This window comes from Rhinolophus ferrumequinum, chromosome 22 (assembly GCF_004115265.2).
Source record: "Rhinolophus ferrumequinum isolate MPI-CBG mRhiFer1 chromosome 22, mRhiFer1_v1.p, whole genome shotgun sequence".
NCBI classification, from domain to species: Eukaryota; Metazoa; Chordata; class Mammalia; order Chiroptera; family Rhinolophidae; genus Rhinolophus; species Rhinolophus ferrumequinum.
Window position 1 is genome coordinate 41,629,759 of NC_046305.1, and position 15,652 is coordinate 41,645,410.

General features: G+C 50.8%; 1 protein-coding gene across 1 annotated transcript; it reads left to right on the forward strand.

Annotated features, from left to right (window-relative positions):
- The first annotated feature begins 207 nt into the window (after positions 1 to 207).
- On the forward strand, positions 208 to 15,628 carry SYPL2 (synaptophysin like 2). Its single transcript, XM_033094108.1, has 6 exons — positions 208 to 530; positions 677 to 751; positions 7,335 to 7,459; positions 8,473 to 8,677; positions 9,758 to 9,949; positions 11,303 to 15,628. Exons 1-6 carry the CDS (start codon positions 477 to 479, stop codon positions 11,447 to 11,449), a joined length of 798 nt encoding a protein of 265 aa, XP_032949999.1. The 5' UTR covers positions 208 to 476; the 3' UTR covers positions 11,450 to 15,628.
- Positions 15,629 to 15,652: the final 24 nt, after the last annotated feature.

Genomic DNA, 15,652 nt, shown 5'->3' on the forward strand with positions numbered 1-15,652 from the left:
AGGCTAGTGCCGGACTTTGGCAGTGGGTTGGAGCAGCCGTGGGATCGGCCCTGAAAGCTTCTGGCAAAGAACTGGAGCCCCCTTGTGGCCCAGCTGCCCACGGAGGCCACGGGTCCCTTTAAGGCGCCCTGCGGGCAGACGGGGAAGCGGGGGGCGGGAGGAGGGTTCCCGAGAGCACGCCACGTGACTCGGCTGCCAAGTTCGCTGTCGAGTTTGACAGAAGTTTGAATCGGGCTCGGGGGCTTTCTGCAGCCGCAGGGGCAGCGCGGCGGCCGTGACCTCGGCGAGAGCGAGCAGCAGCGCCCCCGCGACCCACCTCGCCAGCCTGGATCCCGGGCCACCGCCGGCCGCTAGCGCTCCGCCACCGCTCGCGTGCCCCACCGTGGGCCAGCAGCCCCCAGCTCGACCGCCGACCCCGCAGCCTCCGGGCGAGGGAGCCGAGCCCCAGCGCCGCGCCCCGGCCCCGCTGCGCCAGCATGTCCTCGACGGAGAGCTCGAGTCGCCCGGCGGACAAGTCGCCGCGCCAGCAGGTACTCCCCTCGAGCCTCTGGGGCTCTCTCAACTCCCCTTCTACCCGCTTATGCCGCCCCCTTTCCCTAGTGTGGGTGGGAGGAGGTGGAGCAGCGCCTTCCCGGGGTCCCCCACCACACTGACCCCCGGCCCGCCTGTCTCGCAGGTGGACCGCCTGCTAGTGGGGCTGCGCTGGCGGCGGCTGGAGGAGCCGCTGGGCTTCATCAAAGTTCTCCAGTGGGTGAGTCGCTGTCCTGGCCGCGGGCTATTTCGGGAGCCTGGGCTGTGACGCTGACCCGAAGCAATGTGGCCAGAGTGGGGGGGCGGGGAGGTCCTGCGGCCGGTCGCGGTGGGAGGGTGGGGGGCGGCGACAGGTGGGCGGGGGAGGGGCGGGCTGGGGCTGCTGCTCCAGCACTTGGTGGCTGGAGGGTGAGAAGCGAGGCATGCGGAGTCCGGGATTCGTTCCTTCTATGTGCAAGGAGCCCTTGCCCAGGGCGCTCACATTTCACCCGGGCGAGAGGATTCGGGTGTAACCTTTCCAGAACTCTGATCCTGCACATACCACTCCTCGGTGTCGGGAGGGGGCAGAGGACAAGGGGGATGAGGAAAGCCGCGGAGGACAGAGGAGGGAAAGAGGCAGGTGATGGAAACCATCCCACAACCAAACCCATCAGGACCTGACTGATCCTGGAGGTGGACTCAGGGCACAGTGTCCCCCAGCTGGCTGTTGCCCTTTTGAAGTCACTAGAGTAATCTGGGTTCCTGTAACTGACTGAGGGGGTGGATGAATGAATGAGTGGAGTTCATGGCTCTAGGATTAAATAAAAGAAAAAAATTAAGAGTAAAAATCACAGTATGGCCACAATGCGGCTTGTAGAATAAGAACATTGGGCTGGGAAGCCGGGGTTCTACGTTCCAGTCCTCGACCTGCCTTTTCAGCTATGTGAGCTTGGGCAAGTCACTTCTCTGGACCTCAGTTTCCAACATTATTCAAGTGTTGATCACACCAATCCCCTTCTGCTATAAATGGATTGGCATTCTAGAATATTGCCATTCATTCAACTTAGCTTGTGACCTTGAGGTGAGAAATCCTCACCCAGAACCTCAGTTTCCCCCATAAGGGTCTAGGGTAAACACAATCTCCTTGCCTCACTGGTACTTTGCGACAGTGGTATGCTGTCTGTCCTTCCCAGTGCCCAAGGCCTCCTGGGTATAAGGCATGTGGACAGGTGCAGTCACTCTTTTAAATCATAAAGACTTGTTGGGAGCATTTAGTGTACTATCCCAGAAGAGCTTGAAGTTAGACTATCCACACACCAAATGGTGTGTGAATAACTTATTAATGTGCTTTTAGCACAGAATTCAGCTATGGAATAAGTTACCATTAATACTGAAGAGGATTGAGTTTTAAAAGGCTTTTAACTCACTGGAGACAGGACTTAGCACCGTGTCACGGACTCTTAAATCACTGTTTGGATGAGAATCATCAAATCTGGAATTCAGGGGCAATAATGCAGTTGGGGTTATCGCTGAGATATCTGAGACCCTGACTGGGGCTACAGGCCAAGTTGGAAAGCTTCCAAGTGCAAACTCTGGGACCTGGTGGGGACTTTCCACTCTCCCTACTGCCTCAAGAACAGTTGGACAGACTGCTGACTGAGCTCTTTCACCTCCCCCCACTTTCCTGTTGTGACCCACCACCTGGGTACCAGAGGGGGCCATATCAGAATGATATTAAGGCTCTATGTGACTGCCATTCAGAACTAGGGAACCATTATGAGCAATCTGGAGGAGCAGAGCCTGAAATGTAAGAGTACAATTTTATCATTAAACTAGACAAATGGATCTAAGGGAAAATTGAGAAATACTGTCAAGGGACTAGGAGAACAATGAGGTTATTAGACCATGGAATCATCTTCCATGGGGAGATTTTGAAAAGCTTCCTTTTTCAACCCTCTATCCTTTTCGCATCCCCTCCCCCACCCCTGGCCCCCAGTACCCACAACATTTCTATAAAGGCTGCACAAAACGATGCGTAGGGAAGTGATGCAGTCTCTTCTCAGGCTTAGCACTGATCTCTAAGAGTCAAGACCTGTTTGATTTTTATGATCATCAACTTCTTAGAGAGAAGATACACCTCTCTCTCATAATGTTCAATCCAGGGATCCAGGGCTGGACTCTCAGCTCAGCCTTCATTTGAAGGGCAGCCTCGTAAGGAGACTCGATTTGCTTTTACTACCATCCTCGTAACCTAAATTCAGAGCGTGAGTTTTACTTGCCTTGAATATTTGCAGATGAGCTAATATAAAAGTACACAGCACCAGAAATGACAGGGGAAATGTCACTTGGGAAGTTTCACTCATTTCCTGCTTGGAGGGATCAAATTCTCCTGACTGGAAAAGGGGTGGGGGGTAGGGCCGGGGGAGGCATAAATCTTGCAGTTATTGTAATGATTATTGAAAACTTTTTACTGCAATCCTGATAAGAAGAAAGTAATGTTAATCTTTCATTCTTTTACTAGCCAGGAGCTTGGCTTACAGCATCTTTGTGAAATTCAAAAATTAACTAATCTCACCTCAATTCCAATTCTGGTCTCACAAAGTCTATACTAAGCTAGTGAAATAACGTGCATAGACCAACTGTTGGAAAACTAGTTTTTTTAAAAGAGAAAAAAGCAGACTTTGAGGTCGGATGGGCTTTGGTTTAAATCCCATCTCCTCTGCTTTCTAGCTGTGGAACCTAGGGTAAGTGATGAAACTTTATGGGCCTCGATTTCTCATCTGTAAGTGAGGGTAAGATCTATCACATGGCCTCACTGGGAGGATTATAGGAGGTACTATCTGTAAAGCATCTGAGCATTCAAGAAGACCATGGCAAGTCTGGCAGTCCAGGAGGTATTCTGTAAGTGTTGGTCCCTTTCCCTTCTATTCTCAAACCTCCCCTGACACTTAACTTTCCCCCTTATGCAAACTGTCAGCTAGACTTGTCCTTTGGTGAGATTATTCAAATGTCACTGCCAAATCCTCACTTTAAGGGTAAAGTACAAAAGAATCTTCTGGATTACTCAGTTGCTATTCCCTTAAGAATCATAGTATCATTAACGGGGGGTGTCCTAATCAACAATTCACCTTTGAGGTGCTAAAGTCACTTATTTGACTCTGGGGGTCTGTGTAATGAAAATCCCCTATTTCGGTAAGTGTGGGAAATGTGAGAGTACACCAGCAGAGTCCATAAGTCGATGAGGTAATTGTGGGAGCAGGCTTTGGGGGCAGAACTTGTCTTCGTTGTGCCCTGCCTTAACTGGGGATGTTAGTGTTCTCAGGACTGACACAGGTTATCCCCGACAAGCACGTCAGCACCAAAGTGGAGACTCAGCCTTAAAATGGGCAAGGCTATTCTGATATCTTCCAAAAGAGATGCAGGGGCAGGAGGAGGAGGAGGCGGGCAGTGAAGACCATCGCTGTCCCCAGCAATGCAGGTTCCAGAGGAGGGAGACTGCTTGGCACCAGAACTCCAGAGATCCCCCCTTGTCCCAAGGACTCTATCTCGCCTTCGTTCCTGTCTTTTCTGAGCAGTTTACTCAACTCAGAGACTTGTACTTGGTGACAGGGGTGGTTTCAGTTCTTTCCAGCTCTTCTCTGTGGCTCAGTCACCTGGCACAGTTAGGAAAGAAAGCAAAGTTGGTGCAGAAAGATGGAGGGGGCTGGGAGAGGGTGTCTCTCTGCTCCTTCATCCCAGGTGCAGAACTACTCCCTCCCTCCTTATAATCCTCGCTGCACATAGTAGAGATCTCTTTTTTTGGCCCTAATAACTCTGTGAAGCAAGGTTTTGTTTTTTGCTGTTTGTTTGTTTGAGCCTGACATTCTCCTCTCTGGTTGTAAACTCTTGAGAGTAGGGATTGGTCTCATTCATCTTCATGTCTCCAGCACCTGACACAAAGTAGACGCTCAATAACTTGATTAATGGATGAATGCAGTAGAAAGAGCACTGGACAGGGTATCAGGATATGCAAATCCTAAGCCTGGACCTCACGTTGGCTAAATATGACCTTGGGAAAGGCACTCAATCCTTTGGGACTTGAGTTTCCACCTCTATGTAATGAGACTGTGGCATTTGATAAGCTCTGAGATCCTTTTTTTTGCTCTGCTGCTCTGTGAACCTGTGAGATTCCCCTCAGATTTCGCCCTTCGTCCACTTAGAGCAAACTTTCTGTCATCTGGCACTATTTCACTGTGTGATGTTCAGATTTAATTATATATTCTGGTTAAGAACGAGTTATATAAAGTGTTTAGAGAGTCTTGGCTTTCAAAGAATCAGAATAGAATACAGTTAAGACTAAAGTTATTGTGGGTCTATTTTGATTATAAAGGAATCATAAAGCAGGGTTCAGGATTGTTAGAACCTCGAGATATCACGTAGACATAGCAGAACTTTTGATGATCATGGAAGAGTTCTCTAATGGGCTGTCCAGTATGGCCCCTGCTAGCCCATGTGGCTGTTGAGAACTTGAAATGTGGCTAGCGTGACGGAGCCCGCGAATTTTAAATTTTATTTAATTTGGATTAATGGAAATTTAAATGGGCACCCTTGCCTAGTGGCAACTGTTGTGGATACGACAGCTCTAGGGTCTGAGCTCCACAGCACAGAGACTGTTTTCTCTTTTGTTCACTGGTAAGTACTGGTCCCCAGAGCCGAGTGCCTGGTACATACTAGTCGCTCAGCAAATGTCATCTTTCTGAAGATGTTCAGGAGTGTCTGTCAAGAGAGTGCCGGTGTCAGAGAGAAGGCTCCATAACTGAGCGTTCCCTGCCCCCAGGTAGGAATACCTGCGTTCTTAAGGAACCTGTGTACAGCCATTCACTGACTAATTGCCAACAGGTAAAAATATATCCAACTGTGCTGCCCTTCCTAGAATGTGACACCCTAATTATGTCCAGTTGGACACCAGAAGCTAAGAGGAATAAAGAAACTCTTCAGAGGAATCAGAGAATCACAGAGCTGACAAAAGAGTAGAGAATTCCTCTGAGGAAGAGCTAGAGAAGTTCCATTGTGACGCCAGGTAGGCGACTTGAAGTATGTACAGGGTCATAATGCAGAGGCTTTGGGTGACTTCTCTCCAGCTCTGTCAGGAAGATGAGTCCCCAGGGCCCTACAGCAGCCTGGTAAATTTAAGTCAGATGAGGAGGTTGGTTAGGCATTGGAGAGAGGTTATACTATTTCCTTTCTTGGACATCTTTCTAATGGACACAATTCTTATTTGTCTGATAGAAACCTCCTGGAAAGAGAAAGGTGCCCCTTATGACCTTTAAAGGGGGCGGAAGGAGGGTCTGGCTCCAGCACAGAGATGTGCCTGGCCAGGCAATGCGGGGGGGCCGTGGCACCAGACACCACCCGGGGGCTGAGTGCAGCTGCTGGCAAGCCCGGCCAAGAGCACACTAATAGCATTACCCTCAGAAAGTGAGAGAATCGCAGAGTTGGAAAAGGCCTCCAGATTGCCTACTCCAAACCCCTCATTTTACTGGTGAGGAAACAGACTCAGAGAGCAGAGCGACTTACTAGAGGCCACCCGGCTAACTTGTGACAGGGCCAGCACTAGAAGCCAGATTTCCAGACTCCTAATTCCGGTCTCTTTTCATTCCAGGACCCTCTTGAGCATTAGCCAAAAAATACGCACACAACTCTGTTCTAAACTCTGGATGCAGGACTGGGGTGTGGATTAGCTTTCTTCTAGATGCTTAATGTCTGAGACACTAAGCCACAGAGGAACATACAGAAAATGAACAATTTAGAGAATAAGCTCCCTGCTAAATAAGAATAGTTACATCACGTATGAGCCAAGGACATGGGCCTGAAAGATGATATGGGAGGATAAGGAATTCCAACTTATCACCTCCTTTTCTAATCGAAGTGTGTTTTCCCGGAAAGAGATTTGAAAATCATAAGATGAGGGAATTGCATTTCACTCAAGAGAGGAGGTTTAGTAAAATGAGAGGAAAATAATTCAAGTGACCTGAAACCCCTCTGGTTCTAAACCCTGAGAAGTAGCAGCATCAACAGATTACAAAGGGAGACACCACTGGGAAAGCAGTGGAGGCAAGTGGAGGGTGCTTTTCTCTGGGCTTGAGCCAGGACTGTCAGCGGACAGCACTATTGCTGAAAGGAAAGGTGCCTTTGGGGGAAGTGGGGTTAGGCTGGCGGTACCATGGGACAGCAGCATGGCCCCTGCCCCTTCTGAAGGCTTGGCAGAAGTTGTCCCCTCTAAAGACACCTCCGCTGAGGCAGGAAGCCAGTCAAAGTTAGCACCAAGGCAATGAATGACAGGGTTCAATGACGGCTTCAGAGGAGAAATAGAAAGAATTTCATGCGTGCCAGATCTAGGTTGGGACAGGGGAATCTATTTCCAGGGTACTTCTCCCTTGGGGAGCAAAGTCAAGTCCAGCTTTGAGCTAGAAGTTTCCAAAAGCCTAAATTGATTTGGGCTAATCATCATCCGAAGGAGGCTACCTGTGATCCCGAATGTCACATCCAGTGAGGAGACCTAGAAACTGTCCATTTCCTCTCTCATCATCTCCCTCCCAGACACCACTCAAAGTCACCTTTATCCATTTGGCCATTTGGTCCAGCACCCTGTGCAGTGAATACAGCACCGTGAGGCTGAAAGATGAATGGAAGTCATGGGTCCCAGCCCAGGAGGAACCTGATCAAAGGGAATGCTGCCCCCACCCCATAGGTGCACCTGCTGAGAGTCAGAGGGTGGTTCTGAAGGGATGTACCTTGGCCAGCCGTGGCCTTCTGACACTCAAAGGCGCTTCACTCTTCCTCAGCTTTTTGCTATTTTCGCCTTCGGGTGCTGCGGCTCCTACAGCGGGGAGACAGGAGCAATGGTTCGCTGCAACAACGAAGCCAAGGACGTGAGCTCCATCATTGTCTCATTCGGCTATCCCTTCAGGTGAGCAGGAATCGATCCTGACCCCACACAACCTCTCTCACTGGATCGGCGGGACCTGCTAGGTCTCTTCCTCCTCCAGAAACCTATAGTCCATTCGCGGTGTGCCCCTCCGGACTTGGGTCCTTCCTGCCCTTTAGGAATTTCAGACACACTGACCAGAAAAAAATATGAGGGAAACTCAGACCATTCTTATAAGTGTTCCAGTCCATAGAGAACCAATAGCAGGTAACGACAGCTCCTACGGAAAGGACCCATGCAGCTTGGGCTGGAGGCTCATGGGAGTCTGGGCAAGTTGGGTAGGTCCCCCAGAGCCTCGGCATCCTCTGCCCCGCCTTGAAGGTAAGGATGTTTGTTATTACTTAAATCCCAAAGAGTTGATGGGGGTGCATATCTGATACCACCAGAATACAAGGAGGCACACCTGAGCAGGAGGTAGGAGAAGATAGTCTTTCCTGGGTATTTGAGAGCTTCAGGTATTCAGAGGAGAATCAGGACATTCTCACCTTTTCAGAAGGAGCAGCCAAGTTAGATGAACTGTCTCTTATATATACTAGGGTGTTTTGTTTTTCTCTTTGTTTTGTCCAATTGTCTCACTGAAGGGCCTAACGTAGGCCTGAGAATGGCTGATTCCAACCTTAACTTGGTCACTGCGGCCTGCGCCTTCTCTGGAGCAGAATGAAGCTGATCTCCCTGGTGGTTTGGATCCCAGAAATAGATGAACTATAGATATTGTGGTTGTAACCTAAAGGGCCCTGGAGATACTGGGAAACACATGGTCACCATATCTGGGCAGCGTGGATGAGTATGGGGGGGGTGGCTGAATGGGAGGCAGGGTTTGACCAGAATTCCAGGGAAGTTCCTGTCTTGAGTGCAAGGTTCCCTCCAGAAACACGCTTCCCGGCACGCCCCCGTCTTGGCTCTGTAAGAGTCCTAGGGTGAGAACGAGCTCAGACCACCCCTCAGCAGGCAGATGATTGCCCTGAACTCAAGGTGGCCTCCCCTGCCACCTGCAGGTTGAACCGGGTCCAGTATGAGATGCCCCTCTGTGACGACAGTGACCCCAACTCCAAGACCATGCACCTCCTGGGAGACTTCTCTGCCCCCGCCGAGTTCTTCGTGACCCTGGGCATCTTTTCCTTCTTCTACACCATGGCTGCGCTGGTCTTCTACCTGCGATTCCACAACCTCTACACGGAGAACAGGCGCTTCCCACTGGTGGTGAGTGGGCACAGGCCAGAAAGTATTGGGGGGAGAAACTGAGGAGACCTACATTCTGAGGCTGAGGTCAGAGCTGGAGGCGAGAACAAACATGGTGGCTTTGCTGGGTCCCTGACACCCATATGTGGGGCCTCCTGAATTTCCTTTCCAGCTCTTTGCTGTTGGTCCCTTCAGGTGCTGTAGCTCCCACAGTTCCTCAGGCCAGCAGAAGGCCCACGTCTCAGGACTCTGCCTCTACTAACTTCCCATGGCTTGCTCTGCTCAAGGAAGGCACAATAGCACCAAGAAGCAGGCTCCGGAGTCACACTACCTGAGTTCAAATCCTGGCACTGTCCCCTACTAGCTGTATGCTCTTGGAAAAGCTACCTAACCTCTCTAAACCTCGTTTCCTCAGCTATGAAATGGGAGTAAAATAGTACCTATCTCACAGCCTCTGGGGAGATAAAATTAAAATGTATGTAAAATATCTGGTATATAGTTAGCCTCACTAAGTGTTAGCTATTATTAATATTATCCCCACTTTACTTTCTCCCTATCCCAGGCATGCAAGGTGGAAGGGGTGCCTTAGGGGACCCTGTTTGTCTTCTGCAGTCTGCCCTCGCTCTGCCACCAGTTGTAGCTGAGCAGTGGTGATCAAAGGAAAGGCTGGGATGCCTAAACACTATGCTGTACTCCTGAAACTAATATAGTATTGTATGACAAATGTAATTGAAAAATAAATAAAAAAAAGAAAAACCCATTAAAATTTTTTTTGAAAAAGGAAAGGCTGGGAAGGGAGATTGGGGAGTTTAGCCCACTTGGGTTTTGGAGTGACGCTGACTAGCAGATGCCCTGGTACACTGTTCCTTGACCTCAGTTCTGAGGGCATGGCCAGGGTGTAGCCCCCGGTGGCAGAATTCCTTTGGTGACAGTGAACAGATTCTCTAGGACAATCTGGGCTCCCTGAGGTGCTAGGTGTTGGGTAGGATAGAAAGAGGCACCTGTCCTGGGACCCCAGGACCCCAATGCATTATGGCAAGAGGAAAAGAAGTGGGGAATCATGGGGTATGATTGCATTTCCTGTCCCTCTGCTCCTCCCAGGACTTCTGTGTGACTGTCTCCTTCACTTTCTTCTGGCTGGTGGCAGCAGCTGCCTGGGGCAAGGGCCTGACTGACGTCAAGGGGGCAACACAGCCATCCAGCCTGACTGCAGCCATGTCCGTGTGCCATGGAGATGAAGTAGAGTGCAGTGCCGGGGCCACACCCTCCATGGGACTGGCCAACATCTCTGTGGTGAGACCTGTGGTCACTGAAGAGGTCCCAGCTTCCCAAGCTAGTCCTAGCAGCAGGCTCTGAGAAGAACAGAGGTGTCCCCACAGCCGGTATCCCCTGCACCTGGAACCACTGCCCCCTGTGCCTCTTGCTGGCTGCTGACCCCCAGCTGACCCTGAGAAGACATTTTGGGACAGGGGGTGGGGCACTGAGGGCCACTTAGCCTTAGCCTCCTGTCTCTTCCTTCTTCTGCACACTGCCTTCCCATTTCCCTTCTTTTTTCCCCACCTCCAGGCTTGCTGTCTGTGACTGCCTCCCACTCCTCCTGCCTCTTTACCATATGTGTGTGTGAAGGGGGAGCACAGGGCTGTGGCTGGGCTTAAAGTTGGGAGCAGGCCCAGGGTGAGTGAGAAGGGGCTCATTGTCACTCAGGCCTCCAGACTAGAAAAGGCCTTTGGGCCACGGTGGGTCCAGCTGGTCTGCACAGTTTTGACCACCCCAGTTGGACTGTTTACATATCAGTTGGTAAATAGCTGTGGCCTCAAGCTTGTCAAATGCCCCTCTCTCATCCCAACCACCTCAGGCCTGCGCTGAAAACGGCCTGAACCTCCCTGAAGGCCCAGTAACTGAAGGGTTTAATGGCTGGCACACCAGGCAGCCCCTCGACCTTGCTGGAACACTGCTGATAGGTTTTATCCACCACATTTTATTGTAAAAATTTTCACATATACAGCAGAGTTGGAAGGATTGTACAACGAACACCCACGGCCACGTACTCACTACCTAGCCTGTACCATTAACATTTTACTGCATTCGCTTGATCATGTATCTACCTGCCTCTCTTCATCTGTCAATCCATCTTATTTTTAATGGATTTCAAAGTTAATTGCAGACATCAGTACATTTCCACCTAAATACTTCCCGCTGATAGGTTTTTAAACATTTCGAATAAATATTTAACTATAGCTCTGGCGGGGTCCCTGGCCCTCCGGAAGGAGCACCTTGGACAGCTCTGGCCACACCCACCTGCGCAAGGCTCTGGGAACAGGGTCCCCCTTGTGCTGTGGGAAGCGCTACTAACAGCCCTTGCTCCTTGGCTGTGCTTTGCAGGATGCTCCACTCCAGGGGCCAGATTCTCTTAGTGACCAAGCCACAGCGTGGGTGCATGCTGTACACAGAGTTAGACACGTTCACTAAAGAACCACTTAGCAGGTGATGGCCTTGAACTCCGCCTCAATATCCAGTTCTCGGTCTTTTAGTCTTTGGAGCCCTCTGTACCTCTGCATTCCTTCGTCGCCCCCGCACAGGTACTCCCCTCCCTGTTCCCCTGATACTCCATTACTCTTCTCACAAACTCTCCTGATGTCTTTGCAGCTCTTCGGCTTTATCAACTTCTTCCTGTGGGCTGGGAACTGTTGGTTTGTGTTCAAGGAGACCCCATGGCATGGGCAGAACCAGGACCAGGGCCAGGGCCCCAGCCAGGAGAGCGCGGCTGAGCAGGGAGCTGTGGAGAAGCAGTAAGCGGCCCCCACCTGGCTACTCCCGAACAGGACGGCACCTCTTCAACCACCTCCGGCTTCCAGGACCTCCCTCTTCTTCCTCCTCTAATTCCCCTCCCCCATTATTCTGGGTTTTGAGCTTTGAGACATCGATGGATGGGCAGGTATCAGCTGTCAGAAACCTCGACAGCCCTCCCAGTGGCTTCCTATCCCTCCTTTTGCTGGAGTCCCAGATGGCAGGAACTCAGTGCTTGTCTACTGCCTGGACCCAGGCATCTTTCTTGGGGCTGTACGGACCCTCACAGCCTCTGCTGCAGGCAAGGGTTGGGGGCAGGGGACCAGAGTCCTTGGACTGGTTCCTAGCAGCCACTTCTATCAACCTGTCCAGCCTCAATAAAAGTGGGGGGAGGGGAAATTGGCTGGCAGCCTCCTCCTTGGTCCGTTGCAGGGAGGGCCCACAAGTGGTTTAGTGACCCCTCTTCAGTGACTGCCCTCCAGGCCCTCTGTCTGCACTGATTTCCAAACAGCCCAAGCTCAGTATGCTTCCCACTCCTCAGGCTTCTTCTTGCGCACAGAGCCCACCATGTGTGAACTAGGGAGGCCCACGAGCCTGGAAAACAGTCTTCAGGGAGTCCTGATGAGGCATAGACTCAGTGGGGAGCAGATAAATTTCAACTGAGCTGAAACTTCAAGAAACTAAAGCCAGGAAACTTGCCGGAATCAGTTTCTTCTATTCCCTCAATCTTCCCGCCCCTCCAGGCTGGGGCACTTTCCACCAACACCCTGAACTCGTACTGGCCCTAGAAACTCCTTACCTTCCTCCCTTACCTCCTTCTTGGGCTTGGTCTCACACTTGGGACACAACACGTGGGGTTTAGGAGCATCTCCATCTCAGCCCTCCCCCATGGAACACCTCTGCCCATCTCCCTTCCCCAGCCTCTTGGGTCTGAGGCATTCAAGAGCCTTTTCCAAGTCTGTCCAGGCCTTCCTTCCTTTCTTGTGGGTTGAAACAGGGGCTTTGGAAGGGCCCAAAGGACCATCACGAGGCTAAGTTACCCCAAAGCCCCAGGACATGGATGGATGGGCCCATTTCTTCCTTACTCTCTGACCTTCCCCACCCTCACCTCATTGCTCCTTCTCTGGCCCCTCTTTCATACTTCCGCTTCTTACCTTTACAAAAGGACACGCCCTTTCCCTTTGCCCTCATTCCTATCCTGCTTCCTCATTTGTCCCAGACTCTATCCTGCTCGCCCCTCCACCCCAACACACACACACACACACACACACACACACACACACACACACACACACACCAGTCCAGGGCAGGCCGACGCTATTGGTGCTTCTTCACTTCGGGACCCAGTTCCATATGTGTCTTTGGTGTGTCTCCTCTTCCTGACACCTCCTTCAGTCCCTCTCTAGACCCCAGGGCCTAAGAGTCAATGCTAACTGGGTATCTGTCTCCTCCTCAGCTCACAACACTCCAGTCTTCCCTCGCCATAAGGCTTCCCAGAGAAGGACGAAAAAGGTAGAATCCAGCCATTGTCCAATCCAGTGCCAATTAGCCCACTTATTACCCCAGCGGTGAATGTACCCTGTGCCATTCTCTCCTCAGGACTGAGTCAACCCCTCGAACCTCCTCACTTCCCCAAACATCATTCATAGTAATATGTGCATTACCCGGGGACCCAGGAGTCAGGACCTTTGCCTTTGGGCCAATCGTTTCTTCTTTGAGTCAGAGTTTCCCCACTCGTCGGGGGAGTGTGAGATTTACATCCTCAACTGCTCCAGAGTCCTTCAGTGAAAGAACTAGTGTTTTGTTTTGTTTTGTTTTGGATTTTGGGGAAGGGATTTGAGGAAGGAAAAAAGGAGATGGGGATGAGAATGTTTGTTTCTATGTCTGAACCTCTCTGTCCTGAGCTGTCCCCATGGTTACTCAAGGACAAGGGGAGACAGTTTTGCCTGCAGCTCCAGAGATACAGAGAACAAAGGGGTGACTTTCATTTTTTTTTCAAGCTGGCCCCTGTGAGGGTCTGTGAGCAGCTTCTACTGTAACTTTGTTTGGATTCTGTGTATGTATTTATAATTTATTTGAAATGTGATGGATAAAGTGTTCTCATTTGGAGGCCAGAGTTAGCAACTGGCCATTCACTAGGGAAAGGGGAGTGGGTGGGTACAAAGTCCTGCCAAGGACTCTTAGCCCAGAACTTTCCCTAGAGCAGAGAAGGCTCTTTCTCCTCAAGAGGATGGCTTGTCCTCAGCCAGAAGAGCCTTGATTTAGGCTATGGCCTCTCTCTCCCTGGCCACCCTAAAAGGAAAGACTACTTCACTTCATTACTTCCAGAAGGCTGGGCCAAGTGCCCAAGGGCAGGGCTGTCCGCATAGGATTCATGTCTCCTCCAACCAGGGCTGGCATCACGGCTTTGCCTAGTGGGGCCAGAGGTAGAAGAAGGTGTCTGGTTTCTCCAGCTGCTGCAGGAGGCCAACAAGCAGGGCACTTACCCTTTGCCCTAGTAAACCCTGACCCTGCCAGTGTGCCCACTTATGACCCTTCCTGAACATGAGTTCTCTCCATTATCATGGTCATAGGTCTCCAACTTCCGGGATTGCAGATCAGGGGTAGGGGGAGAATGTTGCATGTTGTTTTCTGGTGCTTGTTATTACACATTGGAATAAACAGTGCTTCAAGCATTTGCCATGAAGGAGCCAAGACTGGAGCCCTTATGGGGATTTTTCTTTTCTCTTCCTCCCCCTACTTTAAGTTGTTGGACAAATATTTACATTTCCATCAAAATATCATTCCACTCTTCCCCACTCTGCACCTCAAGCAATAGATTCTGCACACTGAGGAGCTGTTCCTGCCAGTCTGGCGACATCTCTTTTGATGGCATCAATTAGTCCAAAGTAACCGAGACTCATTAGCAAATTGAGAGCAAACTCAAAAGGCGAGAGAGGTAGTGGCTTCCACAATGCTGTTTCCATTTGTTCTCTTACCATCTGTGACCCAGACAAGCTTCCTGTCAGGAGTTGAGGGCCATATGCTTTGCCTTCTTAACTATAAAGGTACTTGCTGAACAAACTTGCACCTCTCTCCTTCTGACAATCATGCCCTACATTCCCTAGAAAAATACACTTGGGCACAATATTACATTTGATTTCACCAGACTCCTGGACCCCCCTAGGGATCATCTATGGTTCTCAGGTTAAGAGTCTCTGCCCTCATAGATCATCCTTGAGTTACTTAGACCTCGCTTGGGTGAAGGTGAGAAGAAAATCTGAGATCTTGAAGTCACAGACCTTGAATTATTTGCCTCCAATTCGGTTCCCCCTTAGCTGAAGGAATGAATATGGGGTGAGGTGTGAGAGGTTGAGGGATAAGAGAATTCGTGTATCTTTTTTGATGTGATGGGGAGGGGCGCGCTTTTGTCCCGATTGTGTGAGAGTGGGAAGAAATGTTATCAGCTGAGAAGAAAGAGGTAGATGATTAAGGTATTTTCCAGGCCTTAGCAAGGAAAATGACAGATCTGATGAGAAATCTCCCTATGCTGAGGTCTGGTAGCAGCATTTCCAGCATAGAAAATATTCATTAGAAAAAGAAGCCAAAGTGATGGATGGAGTCAAGATCCAGCCAGGGTTTGGGAAGAGGCGGTACAGGGTATCGATCGCAGTGCTCAGGAGGAGAGAGACGGATCAGCAGAGATGCTGCAAACCCAGTTCCGGGGCTGGCTCTGGCTCGGAGATAGCCTTCTGTCATCCTGACAGGTGATCTTGGTCAGCTCAGCTAGATCCTCCCAAAACCGGACAACGCCACTCCAACCCTCTGTTCCGCATCAGGGGAGCATGGAGTTCCCACAGAGGAGGCACAACACGGCAGCCTTGGACCCTCCCCCACTCCAACCCCTGTGTCCTTCAGCTCATCCGACAGACTCCCTCCCCTTGCCCTTCTGATTCACAGCGCCCACCTCCCTGCACCTACCCTATTCCATCTAGAGGGGACTGGAGTCGATTCGTGGCCGCCAGCCCGGGAAGGGGCGCCAGCCAGCGGGCGGAGGCATGGCTTAGAGGGGCGTCTTGAGCAGAGAGAGGTGTGGGGCTGGGGTGTGTGTGCAGTGAGCCTGGGAGGGTGGGTTGATAGCAGAAAGAATGTGTGTACAAGGGTTGGCAGAGAAGATCTTGGGGCTTTGGTCTCTTTTACCCCCTCAAATGTGCATTTCGGAAGGGCTCT

Excerpts from the sequence above, each read along its gene's own strand:
- SYPL2 (XM_033094108.1), top strand. The coding sequence starts at position 477 with ATGTCCTCGACGGAGAGCTCGAGTCGCCCGGCGGACAAGTCGCCGCGC. Across the intron at positions 752-7,334 it reads TCATCAAAGTTCTCCAGTGG|CTTTTTGCTATTTTCGCCTT; the intron begins GTGAGTCGCTGT and ends ACTCTTCCTCAG. Across the intron at positions 8,678-9,757 it reads ACAGGCGCTTCCCACTGGTG|GACTTCTGTGTGACTGTCTC; the intron begins GTGAGTGGGCAC and ends TGCTCCTCCCAG.